Consider the following 17,879-nt stretch of genomic DNA (forward strand, 5'->3'; position numbering starts at 1 on the left):
TATTGTCATGGCATATGACAACATAACAGGAAATTGCTTCTTTTGAAATTTAAAAGAAAGTCTTGGGTCTGACGGAGTCAAGCCATCCGTTGGATCAGAACATTGGTACCTGCATTATTTCGACATAAAATTTGCACTTCAATCACATGGTTTCCTAATTTTGAAACGATTAATCTTGTGCCATTACAAAGACCCAATTATTAGTACAGTTAATATTATAGAGTTAATAATGTATGTGGTGTAGACTTATTCACCACAACCTTAACCTATTGTATAGGAACCTCCTAGTTGTTGTATATCTTGTAAACTCTATCTGTTGGATATTATGAATCGATAACAGAATTCCCTAAACTCATCTAGTATCAGTTAGCCACTTTTTCCAGTTTTCTCTCTCCCTCTTCATCTCAGCGTCGACAATGTCAACCTCCGGCTCCTAGATAACCCACACGTCAACCACCATAGCAACGCTGGCTACCCTACCTCCCTCAATGCCGCCCACCATTTTGTCTCACTGAAACTAACCTCCCGCAACTACCTTTTCTGGAGAACCCAAATAGTGTCATTCCTCCGAGGCCAAGGGTTGATCGACTATGTTGATGGCGCTACGCCATGTCCGCCGCCGATCCTTCAAGCCTCCACCGGTGATGCCTCCGATGAAGCTGCGTCGTCCACTGTCAATCCGGCGTATGGTGCTTGGGTCCAACATGACCAATCTATCTTATCTCTTCACAACTCCTCCTTGTCGGAGGAGGTGATGTATCTAGCGGTCGGACAGACAACATCCCGGGGAGTGTGGCTATATTCCTCAAAAGCATAACGGGATATCCAACCTTTAGTGTTAATGAATAGTTTGGTATACCTGAACACCTCAAATTGTCAAGGAATTCGGTATTGTGAACTTCAGATAACATATCAACATTAGTATTTGACTTGCAAATAAAATCACAACTCAAATACGTCTTAGACGACGCTTCATTCATATCGTTCATGTATTCATTCACATGATCTTCAACATTTAATGTTGGAGCCAATATGGCTCTAGTCTCAAGATGTTTAGGATCTATGTTACCACTACAGTATGAAGGAAATGTGCTATCAACAATCTCTTTTATGAGATCACTTTCATTTTGTAATACAAACTGAGACGAAATAATTATATTGCACTCATCGTCATTATTGTCACCAAGTTTTCCATCGCCTAAATCAGCAATCCACTTTGCAAAAGTTTCTAACTTTTCAATTTCTTCCTCAATTGTAATACTACGGAAACATAATTTCTTGGTTAATCGAAGAACTTCACAATTGTTCCACAGGTAAGAAGAATTGATACTGGCTTGTACTATGTCTTGTCTGGTGCCTTTTGGAATAATCAGAAGTATTTGATCACTATTAAATAAAAATCAATACAAGTATTTGATTAATCAGCTTTTTTTAACTCCAAAATTGCTAAAATTCAAAAAGCTGCTCTAAGCAATTTTTTCAATTAGCTTTTTGAGAAAAGAAATTATACCAAACAGCTATTAGCTAACAGCTAATTTACCAAACATTTTTCTACGATAAGCTAATGTTATAAATTAGTCATACCATCTAACTCAATCAGTTAACAACCATTTACCAAACAAAGCCAATATAATCTAACATAATTTAAAGTAGCTTAGAGTTGGACCATCAAACACGCTATACACCGTCTCAGGGTAATTCAACCATTTATCCGGTGTAAGCTAGAATTTGATAATTTCGACCCTCTTTTTGTCTTTATTTTCTCATATCAAGTTAAATTGCCCAACTTAATGTGTCTAAAGCTATTGTAAAGTGACAAGAACAACAATGCATTTCCTAATTTATTATTTGCGTTAATGAATCCCGAGCCTTTGTGATTCTTCTGAGTTATCTCTATTTTTCTACAGTTTTCAAAATGTTGAGTTTGTCTCATATATGGATTAGGAATATGAGTTTGTCTCATACTAGGAGTAGAAGTGAAACGGGTAGACCTATTGTACAGGGATTAGATGCCTATAAATATATTGGTTGTATCCCTATGGGGTTGTGTCACCACTATCACCATTACTATGAATAAGAGTATTGTTTCACTCTTGTGGACGTAGGCACATTGCCGAATCACGTAAATCTTGTCTTCTTTACCCTTTCTGCCATTATTATTGTTTCTTGTTCTTCTTAATCTAAACAAATTGGTATCAGAGCACGGTTGAGATGGTCAATTCAAGTTCAAAATTCGAGGTATCAAAATTTGATGGTACAGGGAATTTTGGGTTATGGCAATCTAGGGTAAAGGATTTGTTGGCACATGAGAACCTTCTGAAAACCTTGAAGGCAGAAAAGCCAGCTAATCTGGAAGAGGCTAATTGGAAGGAGTTGAAGAAGCAGGAAGCTACGGATGTGGTACATGCTGATGACTCTTATTATAGTGAAGGTGATGTTCTAGCAGTTACAAGGAACAAGTTCGAACATTATTTGGACTTGTTGGATGTTTCTAGATGCTAAATGAGAAAGTGGTGAGGGGCGCTGTAGTGTTAGGGGCAGCGTGGATACCAGGAGGGGATATGGACCTGGTATGAGTCGGGCTTGTCATGAGTCACGACTGGTATGAGCTGGGCTAATATGGCTTGGTGTTACGGATTGCTTAGGACGAAGTAGTTCGTGAACATGCACTGGGAAATGTTTGATGTTGCGTGGTGCGTGTTGCTGGTTAGTGGAGCATTGGGCAAGGCACACGAGTTTAGTGTGACTTTGCAGGAGCGCTGTTGTGTTAGGGGCAGCGTGGATACCAGGAGGGGACATGGACCTGGTATGGGCCAGATACAGGAGGTCAGCTAAATGGGACAGTAAGCATGAGTCGCGTTTGGTATAACAGGTCGACGGTTAAGGGGCGAATGGCTTGGGACAAAGCGGTTTGTGTACATGCTCTGGGAAACGTTTGATGCTACTGCGTGATGCATGTGGCTGGCTAGTTGGGATGAACGTGGTTGTTCCTACCCATGTGTATATGTGAGATAAGTCTTTTTCTCCTAAGGGGCATAATTGTGAAGGTGGAGATGGTGAGATAAGTCTTTTCTCATAAAGGACATATTTGTCAAGGTGGAGATTTGTTGAGTTATCTTTTTTCTCCTAAAGAGCATATTCGCCAAGGTGGAGATAGTCTTTTCTCTTAAGGGGCATATATGTGAAGGTGGAGATGGTGAGATAAGTATTTTCTCCTAAAGAGCATATTCGTCAAAGTGGAGATTTGTTGAGTTATCTTTTCTCCTAAAGAACATATTCGCCAAGGTGGAGATTGTTGAGTTTGTCTCATATATGGATTAGGAATATGAGTTTGTCTCATACTAGGAGTAGGATTCGCCAAGGTGGAGATTGTGAGTTTGTCTCATATATGGATTAGGAATATGAGTTTGTCTCATACTAGGAGTAGGAGTGAAACGGGTAGACCTATTGTACAGGGATTAGATGCCTATAAATATATTGGTTGTATCCCTAAGGGGTTGTGTCACCACTATCACCATTACTATGAATAAGAGTATTGTTTCACTCCCATGGACGTAGGCACATTGCCGAACCACGTAATTTTTTTTTTACCCTTTCTGCCATTTTTATTGTTTCTTGTTCTTGTTAATCTCAACACAAAACTTGTAAAGATGACGAGGGTGATAAGAAGAAGAACATAGTCGTTCCTATTATTGTTGGACTATATATTGGTTGGGTTCGCTGTTGTGATCATCGTTGGCCTGCTCTGGTGGAAGAGATATTTGTTTTTGCAAGAAAGGAATAGCCACAGGTAGTTACTTAATCAGAAATGTAGTGATCCTTTAGAGCTTGAAGTTGCCATTGTTTAGTGTTACTTATTTTTCGTTTTCTTTTAATAGTTTCATTTGACTAAATACGAAAGCAAAGTTGATAGATTAGTTCTGAATTCTCCATATATGGACAGGTCTGGAAGGGGTGGAGTTACAAATGGTTTCGTACACGTTAAAACAAATTAAAGCTGCTACAAACAACTTTGATAATGCAAACAAGCTCGGAGAAGGCGGGTTTGGTCCGGTATACAAGGTATCGATCTAAACAGATGACTTATAACTGTACATTTTGGGGCCTTCAACCTCTAACAAATGGTCTTTTCTAGGGTCAGAGTTCTGATGGTACCTTGATTGCAGTGAAGCAACGATCCTCCAAATCGACGGAGGGAAACCGCGATTTTTTGAACGAGATTGGCATGATTTCTTGCTTGCAACACCCGAATCTCGTTAAGCTTCACGGGTGCTGTATTAAGGAGATCAGTTGCTAGTTGTTTACAAATACATGAAGAATAATAGCCTTAAGATTTTCCACAGAGACACTAAACCTACCAACGTGCTGCTTGACTGGGACGTCAACCCGAAAATTTCAGATTTTGGACTGGCTAGGCTTACCGAAGGCGAGAAGACCCATATTAGCACGAGTCGCTGGAACGATGTAAGTTCGTTTTGCACTCATATCCAACTTCAAATTACTTCCATCGTCGTTTCTCGTTTTGATTATATTACAAATTGTTAAAGCTCTGCTAGACAATCAATTTTTTTTTTTGTATGATTCAGAGGTTATATGGCACCCAAATATGCGTTATGGGGTTACTTGACCTACAAGGCAGATGTTTACAGCTTCAGAGTTGTACTGCTAGAAGTCATTAGTGGCAAGAACAATAACAACTACATGCCGAACCACTATTGCATTTGTCATTTAGATTAGGTACTCTCTTCATACATCTAACCATTAGTTAATGTAGTCACGAATTTTTTCCACTTTTGGTCCCACGACCATGGGATCATCTACACATTTGGTCCTTGACTATTAATTTTTTCACATATGGTCCCGCAACTTTTAAATCCTTGCCACAACCGACCTAATTTCCTGTTACTAGTGACCAGATTTTAGTCAAAATGACTGATCTTGAAGGACAAAATTGTCATTTACAGTTTCCTTCCCGAGAAGTTTTTAATAAAGTAAATAAAATTGATAAATTTTCCTTTTAAGATAAGTCACCTGTGATTGGAAATTAGGTCAGAGAGATCAGATGTAGCTGTAGAGGTTTAAAAGTCGTTGTGACACCCCAAAAATCCACATTCAATCCATGGATTAATTGAGTAATTAATCCTATTTTATTTGAAGAATTAATTCCTAAAATCTTGATTTTTAATACTCGAGGACTAGTATTTGACTAGTCAACTTCAAAGCTATGTTGTACCTTGAGCTTTGAGGGGAGTTCCCTTGTTCCTTACACTTTCTAAAGGTTAGTAAGGGTATCCTTGACTTTTCACCAAGAGTTAGTATTGTAACCTAACCTAGAAGACTTCTTCATTTCATTCCTTACATTTCCTAGAAATTAGCTGTACCTTCTCTCTAGAAAGGTGAGTAGCTTATTCTCCAAGCTAAGTTGAGACCCTTGTCAAGATTCCAAGATTTGCTACCAAGATTCAACCTTTCACCTATTTGGGCATCTAGGAGGGTAAGATCTAAGTCCATCTTGTGTTTTTGGTTTCATCTTAGTTGTCTTTTTCTTAAAGGTATGATCTTTATGATCTTTTGGTTTAATCTTGAAGTGGGTTTGGAAAGTAAGCCTTGTGGGGAGCTTGTTGTGGTGTAAAGTGAAGTCTTTTGGTCTACAAGAGGTAACCCATGCTCTACAAAACCTATTTTGCTTACCTATATGTGATTTCTTAGATTCTACATGTGTTTTGCTATGAAATGTGAGGGTTTATGCATTTGTCTTTTGATATTGCATATCTAGAGCTTGTGTTTAGGGTTCCTTTGTGCCATTGCTTGGCATTTTCCATGGTTCAAGTCATTTTGTTGTATTGGTTGAGATTTGGCATGTTTTGGACTTGAATTTGTGTTTGGAAAAGAAAATCCCCGAAGGGATTTGTTGTGGTACAAGTGTGTACCCGCGGGCGAAACGGTGGGCAGGGCACCACCCGCCGGCCTACCCGCGGGTACATGGCCTTGTGGGAAGGTGTTCCCGCGGGCGGGACAACGGGTGGGGTACTACCCGTGGGTCCACCCGCGGGGAACATAGTGGTGTTGTGATAGGATTTGTTCCCCGTGATTCGTTTGACTCGGTATTTGGTCTTTTGACTTCCCGATGTTCTTTTGTGGAACTATTTGAGTGTCTTCTTGATGTTTCATATGTTTAGAACTATATGGTAGGATTCCATGTAGGCTTTGGTGTCTTGAATCGTGCTAAGTGTTCAACATTGTGTTTTGTTGAACCGTGGTGAGTCTTGTGTGTTCTTCGGAACTACCTTTGGTTTACCCATTTGATAAGCATGCTAGTTCGGTGTTTAAATGCTAGCGTGTGTGTTGTTTGTACCTTCCGATTGGTGGATGACAACTTGTGTTATTCATCGTTGTTGTAGTTGGGTTGTGACCCATTCCTTGATTGAATATGGTTTCATATCTTCGTTGTGATCCGTTGATTGATTCCTGTTGTGGTGTGATGCGTGTGTGGCTTTACCTGGATTGCACGATTAGTGGTATGGGACACTAGTCACCAAGGTATTGCAGCGGTCCTCGTGGTGGCCGTGACGTGATTATGGAGTTGTGGCCTTTGTGTAAGGTTCACTTTTATGGGGGATAACATGTGTTATCAGGGCATGTGTGGCCGTGTGTGTACGGTACCTTGTGTACTATGAATTGGTGGTCTCGTTGGTGGTCGTTGGTGGGGGACGACGGTCCTGGGGGAATAAGGTTGGACTTGGTTGTACAAGGGTCCTGGAGGTAATGGTTGGAAGAAGATATAATGTTGGGGGTAGCCATAAGGTTGGAACAGGGCATAAGGAAGGCATATCAACTCGTGATGGGTGATGTCACGAGGGCTTGTGTAGCCGTTGTTGTGAGTTCTCTTTCTTGTGACGTGTGTAGTCACAAGGGCATGTGTTGCCATCGGTCTTGTCTTTATCTTTTGTGTTGTGGTTATCCTTTGTGCTCTTGGGATGTGTTCCCGTGTTATCTTTGAGAGTGATGAGTCTTGAGTTGGTGTTTACTCTTGGTTTTACACTTATATATATGTATTCCGTTTCAAAAATGATTTTACAATTTATACCTTACTTATGTATGTTATTTCACATGTATTGGTGGGTTACCAGCATTATTCGCTGACCGGGGGTCGTCCCATGTTTATCTTTGTGATCTTTCAGGTGATGTTTAGACGAGCGCGAAGTCTAGTGCCTGGTAGTTTAGTGCTTTTCCCTTGTTTTTGGCCTGTGAGCCGATGTAGTGATAGACTTATGGATTTTGGGATAGTTGTGCACACAATGCAGATTTGACCGCCGTAGCTTTTAGCATTGTAGGTAAACGTGGCATAACACCCTTGTTTGGATTTGCTTTTATCCAAATACCTTTTTATCTTCCGCTGTGCTAGTGTTTTGTTGTGTTATCTGCATGTGTTAAGGCTATTGGTTTAGCTTGTTTTAGAGGGGTGTTACAATCGTTGTACCAAATGTCGGAAAATAGTTCCATAGTCGTGTAACCAAAAGTGGAAAGACCGTATAGTTATTAACATAGATATCTGCAAAAGGCGGGGAAATGTTAATGAATGATCTCTCATAATGTTCCACGCTTGTCACCTGCAACTCAGCGGAAACATGGAAGAGCTCATTGATCCAAAGATGGGTGGTCTTATCAATAAAAAAGAAGCAGAAATGATAGTGAAAGTCGGGCTATTGTGCACGAGTGCAACTCCATCTCTGAGACCTATAATGTCCGAGGTTGTGGGCATGCTCGAAGGCAAAATCGCCATCCTTGACGAGATCCCAGAGGCGAATACATACATCGATGACTTGAGGTTCAAGGCCATGAAAGACTTCCACTGCGGAAAGCTTAAGCAGATGTCCACTGGAAGCCACACTCAGTACTCAACAACAGTTCAAACCAACTTAGGTTCTACGTCTACTTCTGCAACTGATTACTATGAATACGATCCTTCATCGTGATCTGATGTTATCACATTTGTGCTTATCTCTAGTATTGATTTAATTATATTTATTAGGCTTTAATTCATGATTTTGGTATTTTAAATGCATAATCCCTTGTTTTATTATTTAATTATGGTTTACACTCGTTTTGAATATTTTACGGTGTTTGTTAGTGTTTTTGAACCATTGTTGGTCAAAGTTATGAACAAAAAAAGTTCTAGGACAAATTTGGAGTCAAAGTGAACCGAATGACGTGTATACAGCACTCTCGACGCGTCGAGCCGGAGGCTCGACGCGTCTAAAATTTCCAGAAAGATATTACCGTCGAGACCAGGAGGTCTCGATGCGTCGAGAAAGACGCGAACGAATTTCATCAAATTAAGAAAGGCGCAGCATTAAATTAATAAATGGGCGGTGGCACTGAATTTCAAGAAAGCAATATTAATTTGCTAATTACTATTGAAGATTGAAGGACGACAATTGCTAAAATAAAAGAAGATTAATAGCGGCAATTTCCTTAATTAAATTAGGAAAACTTTTATTTCGTCCCAGCTTTGTATTCACTATAAAATCCCACATTCCTCAACCCTATGAAGAATTCGTAGTAGTTTAGAGAAAATAATTAGAATAGATAATTTACAATTCATAGTTTAGAATTCAGAGATTTTTGGAGACAAGAATGAGAGAAATCAAGATCTACAAGTTGTCTTGGGAAGCAAGAAAAAGACTATGAAGATTTAAGAAAATCGTCTGGTTATTCTTGTACTCTTTTGATGATTTGTAATTCTTTATTTATATTTGCTATGTAGAATTTAGTCATGCTTGGCTAAATTCTTTAGAGATTATTGGGTAAAAGTGTTTATGAACCTATGTGCCTGAGCTCCAAGTTTCTTTAATATATTATTATTATTTGGGTTAACTTGTGTTGCAATCGTGATAATATGTTTGATGGTTGTAATTAATGGCCATAGTTACTTGTTTCGTTTGCTTTGTTTGTGTCACCAACGAGAGTTGGGGCATAATTTAGGGCACACACAATTGCACCTAATGGTTGGACCTTGAGAAAGGGGAATTTATTAGGAGGATTTAATTCTTGATTATTGCGCATTGAGAGATGGTAATAGTTAGGAATTTATGATGCTTGATCTTGTTTTATTGGGTGTTTAAGTCACGAGAGTGAAAATTCATTAGTGTTAGTGACTACGAGAGTAGCTCTATACCACTTTGCATCCTCATACTTGTTAAACCCAGATTTTAATATTGTCCTTAAGATTTGACACTAGGTGATTAAATACTTGAATCCCATGAATCTCATCTTCTCTCCTATTGTTTTCAAAATCCTGAATCTCTATTTTATTTTATTTATTTTATGCAAATCAATCATCCAAATAATAGTTAGGATTAGCTAAAATGAATAAATTAGCAACTAGTACTTGATACAACCACGTCCCTGTGGATCGATAATTCGTACTCCGAGAATTATTTGTTTGCAAATATACTACGCATCAAATTGGCGTTGTTGCCGGGGAAGTGGCGTTTCTAGTATTAACATTAGTGAAATCTTTATTCTAGGAGACTAGTCCATTTTTATTTATTTTATTTTGCTAACCCAAAACAAGTTCCTTGTTTTGAGTGTGATTTAGTTTATGGATGGATATGAATTCCAAGGAACCATGCCACCGTTTTATCCTCCTTCTCAAGGTTATGAGATGAGTTAGAATATGAATCAAGAATATGGACGAATGGAACAACAATTCTCTTTCTCAAATTTCACCAACTCAAGTCAAGAATATTTTCAAGAAAGTTCATATCAAACATCACAACCTCAATGGTGTTCCTTTTGTGGTGGGAATCATGTGGTGGAGAATTGCTACATATTCCACGACATACTCCACCCCACGAACCATGTTCCTCAACAACCTACTCAAGAATTTTGTGCCAACATGAGTCAAGCTACTAATCAAGGAGGCACATCACCGACTTCGTAACCCTTATGGTGTTTCATATGTGGAGGACCTCATGAGGTGGAAAATTGCTTTCATCTTGGACCCCAATTACCAAATTGGTGGGAAAGAGTTTAGGCAAATGTACAATAAAATAACGGAGCAAAACGCTCAATTGGATAACAAGAGAGCTCAATGGCAAGATATGACAATTCAAGAGCCACTTCAAGAGTCATGGATCCATGAGGCGGAAAATTGCTTTATCTTGGATCCCAACTACCAGTATCAAGGGCAAGCTCAAGAGTTTCAATAAGAATACCAACCACCTGACTCAACAACTGATATGAAGTCCATAGAGACCAAGTTAATGCAAATGTACAATGAAACAATGGAACAAATAGCTCAAATTGATCACATGATGGCTCGAACGCGAGATTTGATAATTCAAGAGCCACTTCAAGATTCATTTAATGGAGAGGTTCTAGAAGAGTTGCTCTTGCCAAATGAAGGTCATGAGGTTGAGAAAAATAAAAAGGATGATGAGGATCTTAGAGAGGAAGATGAAGAAATATTTGATGAATGCATTGAGATGGAGACACCAAGCTGGGAGGAAAATGTAGAGTTGCAAGGTAATGATGGCAAGGAACACATGGGGAGTTGCCCATTAGATGAGGAAGTTTTTAATGGAGTACATGATTTGAATGAGGATGTCTCACCAATGGAGAACACTTCCCTTGGAGAGAACTTTAGAGAAATTTTGAATTTGGGAGGCATTGGAGTTCTTAAGGATGATGGCACACATTTGCCTATCTATATATCCAATGATTTCCAATACTTGCTGGTTCATGTGGATGATCCGAGACTCTCATTACTTGTTGAACATGAGAGTGTTGAAAAAGAAGGAAAAGAGAATGGAGGCATAATTCTAGATTCGGGCAAATGTGGTTCCTTACATGATGACATGAAGGGTCCGAGCTTAAGAGGGTTTTAAATGGACATCACTTGAAGAAATACTTGGAAGAGAAAATTGATAGAAAGAAGGGTATTTTTCTTCTCCAATCACTTGATGGCTAGAGAGGTAATGTCGAGCTAACGACGTTAAACTTAGTACTTCATGGGAGGCACCCCATGTTATCTTTTATTACTTTCCCTATTTATTTATTGCTTTCTAGTTTCGTCTTATTTAGTTTTATTGCTTTCTAGTTCGTGATTATTTTATCGCTTCTTAGTTTTCTCTTTTCTCTTGTTCTCCTTTTCCTTTATTTTGCATCAGGGACGATGCAAATTTTTAAAGTGTCGGGGAGGAGCCATTAATTTGGGATATTTTTAAAAATTTTAAAATTTTTGCTTTTGCTTGAATGACTCATATGCTATTTTTGGTGAATATGTTACTTTTCTTAGCATGCAATTGCAATTACTCTCTCTTGTTGGTTTGTGGTTTGTTTTAGTGGTGCTTGCTGCATCTCAATTTATGATGGATGATTTGAGGTGTAACACATAATTGATTTATTCCCTTGCCAATAGCTTTGTTCACCACCAAATAATTGGATTAATTCTTGATCTTGTGTTTTGCATTGCTAGTGAAGGCTTATGTGAGATTCCGGTCATGGGTGTTTTGCTAAAACTTGTCTCATTACTCCCTTAGGGTGTGTTTGGAAACTCGGAAAATGATTTCTGGAAATCATTTTTCGGGTTTCTGGTGTTTGGCTAGGCAAGGAAAAGAGAAGTCAACGGAAAATAACATATGGTCAATGGAAAATAACTCAATTTTTACGGAAAATGACTTCGCCTTTTTTTTTTGGGGGGAAGTTATTTCCCGTCGTTCTTTCCCTCTAGCCAGAAGCTCGCCTCCATCAACACTTCTCTCTTCTGGTCATAAGCTAGGCTCCATCAACACCAAACTCCACCAACAAATCTCCGAATCTGACAGATCTAGACGAAGTTCTCTCCTCTTCCCTTCGTTCTCTCCTCTGGCCAGAAGCTCGCCTCCATCAACATTAAACTCCACCAACAAATCTCCAAATTTAACAGATCTAGACGAAAACCCACAGCGGAGGAAGTCTCCACACTGGTTTCCGATGCGGAAACCAGTGCCTCTGGTTTCCACATCGGAAACCAGAGAAATGGTTTCCGCAGCCGGAAACCAAAGCCACTAGTTTCTGGCTGTGGAAACCAGAGGTAGTTCTCTGGTTTCCATACATGCGGAAACCAGAGAACATAGCTAATATGATTTTGGTTCAAAACACAAAAAGCAAATTTTAATTTTGTTAAAAAAAAAAAAAAAAAAAAAAAAAAAAAAAAAAAAAAAAAAAAAAAAACTGATTTTTGGACATTAGATATAACTTAGCAAATTGGAGTATTAAAGTTGAGTATTTCATTTTCCTATTCATTTTTTGGAAAATGAACCAAACACACAAAGACTGTTTTTCGTTGTGCAGCCAAACACCAGAAAAGAAAATGTTTTCAGGAAAATGACTCATTTTCCAGAAGTCATTTTCCTACTTTCCAAACAGACCCTTAGTGATGTCTAAGTTTTGCATGTTTTGAAATGATTTAGGCCATTTTTGTTTAGCCATAGCCTTTAAACCTGTCGCTATATGTATTTTTATCCTTTGTGTCCCCATTGTGCCTTTTGTTTGTTTAAATAAGTGCTAAGCACTTATCCCCTCATTGTGATTGTTTTTCTTTAATTTACCCCCATTATTATAACCCTTAGCCCTTGGCCAAATATTTTCCTTCCACCCTTCCAAACTTTTATCTTTACTATTTCTGTAAGAAGAGTTTTATGGAGTTGTGCCAAAAAGCAGCTGATATTACAAATGTTCAAGTGTGAGGGAATTGAAAGATTGGATTAAAATTGTCTTGCAGTATTCAAAAGAAATTCAAAGAAAAGAATCGAAAAAATAAAAAAGAGAAAAAAAAAGAAGAAAGAAAGATTGAAAGTTTTTGAGTTTGGATCCCCACTTTACCAAAAAGTTGCTAAGTTCCTAAAAGAAATTTGCTCCTTGAAAGTTTTTGAGTTTGGATCCCCACTTCTTTGTTAGCCATCGCCCGTAGCCCCATTACAAGCTTAATAAAGTCCTATTTGATCTTAGCATGCATTCTTAGATTTGATCTAGGGGAGTAAGAAGGGCAGGCCTACGTGATCTCATTCATGAGCCGTGTCTTGCATAATCTCAACTGAGTACTTGTGCACACTTGATCCTCACATACTTTAAATTCTTGGTGCTTGCTTATTGGCTTGGAAATGGGTCTCTTATGTGCCAAACTAATTTGATTCTTGAAACTTGTTGTTTTGTAGCAAGTTGGTTGGTGGTTTGAAAGGTTGTGCAAGAGAGAGCATGAGTAACTTGTATGTTTTGACTTGTGATTTTATTCCTGGGTTTTGCTTGAGGACAAGCAAATGCATACGTGTGAGGGGGTGATGTTATCACATTTGTGCTTATCTTTAGTATTGATTTAATTATATTTATTAGGCTTGAATTCATGATTTTGGTATTTTAATGGCATAATCCCTCGTTTTATTATTTAATTATGGTTTACACTCGTTTTGAATGTTTTACGATGTTTGTTAGTGTTTTTGAACCATTGTAGGTCAAAGTTATGAGTAGAGGAAGTTCTAGGATAATTTTGGAGTCAAAGTGAACCGAATAGCGTGTATACAGCACTCTCGACGCGTCCAAAATTTCCAGAAAGATATTACGGTCGAGACCAAGAAGTCTCAACGCGTCGAGAAAGACGCGAACCAATTTCATCAAATTAAGAAAGGCGCAGCATTAAATTAAGAAATAGGCGGTGGCACTGAATTTCAAGAAAGCAATATTAATTTGCTAATTACTATTGAAGATTGAAGGACGACAATTGCTAAAATAAAAGAAGATTAATAGCAGCAATTTCCTTATTTAAATTAGAAAAATTTCTATTTCGTACCAGCTTTGTGTTTACTATAAAATCCCACCTTTCTCAACGCTACGAAGAATTTGTAATAGTTTAGAGAAAATAATTAGAATAGATAATTTACAATTCATAGTTTAGAATTCAGAGATTCTTGGAGACAAGAAGGAGAGAAATCAAGAGCCACAAGTTGTCTTGGGAAGCAAGAAGAAGACTAGGGAGATTTGAGAAAATCGTCTTGTTAATTCTTGTACCTCTTTTGATGATTTGTAATTCTTTATTTATATTTGCTATGTATAATTTAGTCATGCTTGGCTAAATTCTTTATAGATTATTGGGTAAAGTGTTTATTAACCTATATGCCTGAGCTCCTAGTTTCTTTAATATATTATTATTATTTGTGTTAACTTGTGTTGCAATCGTGATAATATTGTTTGATGGTTGTAATTAATGGCCATAGTTACTTGTTTCATTTGCTTTGTTTGTGTCACCAACGAGAGTTGGGGCATAATTTAGGGCACACACAATTGCACCTAATGGTTGGACCTTGAGAAAGGGGGATTTATTAGGGTGATTTAATTCTTGATTATTGCGCATCGAGAGATGATAATAGTTAGGAATTTATGATGCTTAATCTTGTTTTATTGGGTATTTAAGCCACGAGAGTAGAAATTCACTAGTGTTAGTGACTACGAGAGTAGCTCTATACCACCTTGCATCCTCATACTTGTTAAACCCAGATTTTAATATTGTCCTTAAGATTTGACACTAGGTGATTAAATACTTGAATCCCATGAATCCCATCTTCTCTCCTATTATTTTCAAAATCCTGAATCTCTATTTTATTTTATTTATTTTATGCAAATCAATCATCCAAATAATTGTTAGGATTAGCTCAAATGAATAAATTAGTAACGAGTGCTTTATACAACCACTTCCCTGTGAATCGATAACTCGTACTCCGAGAATTATTTGTTTGCTAATATACTACGCATCACAATCCAAATGAAATATTTATACCGTTTTTCTGCTTATCACTTGTACAGCTCGAGGGGCATTGCCATCCCACAATTCGACCATTCCCCGGCCTTCATGGTATTCATTATCTGACTAGCTAGCTGCTATAGTGTTTTGGTCTTCTTTTTTACACTTATCATAGTGATTGTCTTAGTGAGTAAATATATGTTTAGAAGTTTTGGAGTGTAGAGAGGTTTTTGTAGTGAAATCTACAGAGTAGAGACTGGAAACTTGTTATAGAGATAGAGTACTTGAAGTCTATTTTTTCATCTTTCAACAAGAAAAGGTTCCTTTGAAAAAACTATGTTGTGGATTTTTTTATGAGACCTTCTCAGAGAGTTAGGGATAATGAGAAAGATCGGGTCCAGAAGGAAATGTAATACGAACTACTAATTAGGGAAAAATTTATTGTTACTTACAAGTTATAAGAGAAAGTGTAAAACTAAATGTATGATACTTTTTGAAGAAAAATGTAATGTTTTTGAATGAAAATGTAATATGTAAGGGTTAAAGATTTATGATGGAAAATGTAATATTCATAAATAACCCGACTCGCTTCATGTCTCATAAGAATTTCTGCCTATATATATAATCATAATGTTTAGATTTTATAAAAGAAAAAATGATAATAATAACACGAACATAACTATAAGAGAAGATAAATTACAATGGACAAACATCAGTTTAGTTGTAATACTATTTAAATATTGCTTTAATGAAAGTGTTCTTTATGGTAGCTTGATGGCACCTCTGTTATCGAATCTCAATAGTAGGGGCGCCACTGTGATAATGTTATATTCAATCTTTTACCTTGTGAAGTATGAAATGGTAAAAAGAAAAGAAAAAAATTCTCAATTCTCAAAGCTCCAATAACTTGAATTTTGAGGGTGCTGAAACACAACACACATACAGTTTACAAAGTGGAAAAATATAAAATAATAGCACTGTACATGCATGGCATATATCACAACTATTTCACAAAAGCAAAACAAACTAGCAAGAGAAGAGAGACAACTGAAAAGCAGCGTAGATTTGTAGTGTTGTTCTTCAAGCAGTGCTACTGGGAGAAGCAGAAACGCTGGTGTCTGTCATCCCACCCCTTGAAGTGCTCCTCGATTTTGAATGGTGAGTTGTGGAAATCTCACCATGTGGTTGAGTTTCTCTGACAGAAGATTGCTGCTTTAAACTTTCCTTTAGATCCTTCAATGGGAGCTGTTCCTTTAGAACCTTCACAACTTGAGACATGGATGGTCTTTGATCTGGGTACTGGTCCAAGCACAGCAAGGCTAGTTCTAACGTTGTATCTGCTTGATTCCAATCCACTGTGTTAGATATGGTTTTGTCAACTAGGTTCATAAAATGCCCTTCTCTTTGCTTTTCACGTGCCGCCTGCAATCATACACACAATCATATGATTACGTTACTCACAACGATATAATTAAAAAAGTTTGAGTCCTTACGAGATTTGGAAGGTACTCGGTGTCAGCCCCGCTGCTAGACATTGAAATCTTTTCTTTCTTTACACTCACAACTATAAGTACAACAACTCCAAAGCTATACACATCTGCCTTTGTTGTTAAGAGGTCATATTTTGCGTATTCAGGTGTCATGTATACCCTGCAATATCGATCAGAATGCGTTCAAGTGAGAACCTATTAATTGGCTATTTGATTGTTTACTTATTTACAAGTTTGAGAAAGATTTGTCCAGAAAAATATGAAGGACCAATTACACTGTTCCTTCCTCGCGTGACTTTCCCTGGTCATGGAGCATGGAAAATCCAAAGTCAGATATCTTAGCATTGTCATGTTTGTCAAGAAAAATGGTGGTTGGTTTGATATTTCCATGAACATTTTTCTGCTTGCCCTCATGAAGAAAAGCTAGACCTTCTGCTATGCCAAGGCAAATGTTGAGCCTTTTTGCCCAATCTAATCTCGACCTCTCTGAACCTGTGATGAGAAAACACTACTGTTGTTTAATTTACTGCTGCTAGACAATAGACATGATAAAGTGATCAATCAAAGATGGTAAAAAAAAAAAAACCTTGACAATCAAAGTTTCCTTTAACTACGGTTGAAGTCATTGGTCACACTACAATAGTCCTCAGACCATGTAGTGATCACAGCATCATAGGATCCTTCGTGGCTTTTAGCCGATCCACTAGACAACACAATAGGTACCAATTGTGTGCCATTAGCCACAGGTCTACCGGATCGTGAACCAAAGTTCTCCGGAGCACCATCGTGTGTCTTTGCAACTCCCATGGAAATATCATTTCCAACGTTGCTGCCGTCAACTGGCATCACGGAATGTGCAACATCGTTGCCATTCCTACCATTTGAATGTGCACCTCCGGCAACATTCACGGATCCAACACTTTTGGAATCCATCGACTTGTTCATTATCAAAATTAATAAGGTTTTAAGATTGTTGGTGATAATGAACCACAATCGATTTAATATCCGTAAAATAATATTTATATATATACACACGAAATATATATAAAATATTATTGGATATATATCCGAAATATATATATATACACACAAATATATATATATATATAACGGACCAAACGGTTATATATACATGTATATCTACGAAAAAGATATACCAATATATATCAACCAAAAAGAAAATATAATCCTTAGATTATAATTCCAAAACAACAAGAAAGAACGAATTTTTGCTTAGAGCATAATCCAAAACAAGAAAGAAGAAGAAAGAAGGTACGAGTTAGGCAAAGTGTCTGTCTTTCCTTAAAACCTTATTTGCCACCTCCCAAAAGTGCTAGGAGCGTTGTGGCCTAGGTTTCCCAGGATAAAACGTACAACGATTCGACGTTTGAGCACCCAAACGAACGAACCCGGCGAACTAGAGCACGGGCAAAACACAGTAGCAAGAAAGAAGGAGTAGGAGCAAAGGTTTTGAGAAGGAAAATTGCTTATCTTTGTGTGTTGTGTACTCTCGTGTTCTTCCCACACTTGTTGTAAATCACTTGCTCCTACTACCTCTTCTTATATAGGAATTGGAGTACTAAATAGCATTTAGTAGGCATTCATGGCAC

The 17,879-nt window shown here is 37.7% G+C and overlaps 1 protein-coding gene across 2 annotated transcripts in view; it reads right to left on the reverse strand.

The window, feature by feature from the left end:
- Nucleotides 1-15,813: 15,813 nt before the first annotated feature.
- Nucleotides 15,814-17,879, reverse strand: part of LOC109162481 (probable LRR receptor-like serine/threonine-protein kinase At1g53430) — a 78,913-nt gene continuing 76,847 nt past the window's right edge. For both annotated transcript variants that reach the window (XM_019311188.1, XM_019311186.1), the window contains one exon: nucleotides 15,814-16,201. In XM_019311188.1, coding sequence (XP_019166733.1) covers nucleotides 15,860-16,201 — 342 coding nt within the window. In that variant the 3' untranslated portion in view covers nucleotides 15,814-15,859. The remainder of the gene's footprint in view (nucleotides 16,202-17,879) is intronic.

Source organism: Ipomoea nil, unplaced genomic scaffold, assembly GCF_001879475.1.
Source record: "Ipomoea nil cultivar Tokyo-kokei standard unplaced genomic scaffold, Asagao_1.1 scaffold2942, whole genome shotgun sequence".
Taxonomy (NCBI): Eukaryota; Viridiplantae; Streptophyta; class Magnoliopsida; order Solanales; family Convolvulaceae; genus Ipomoea; species Ipomoea nil.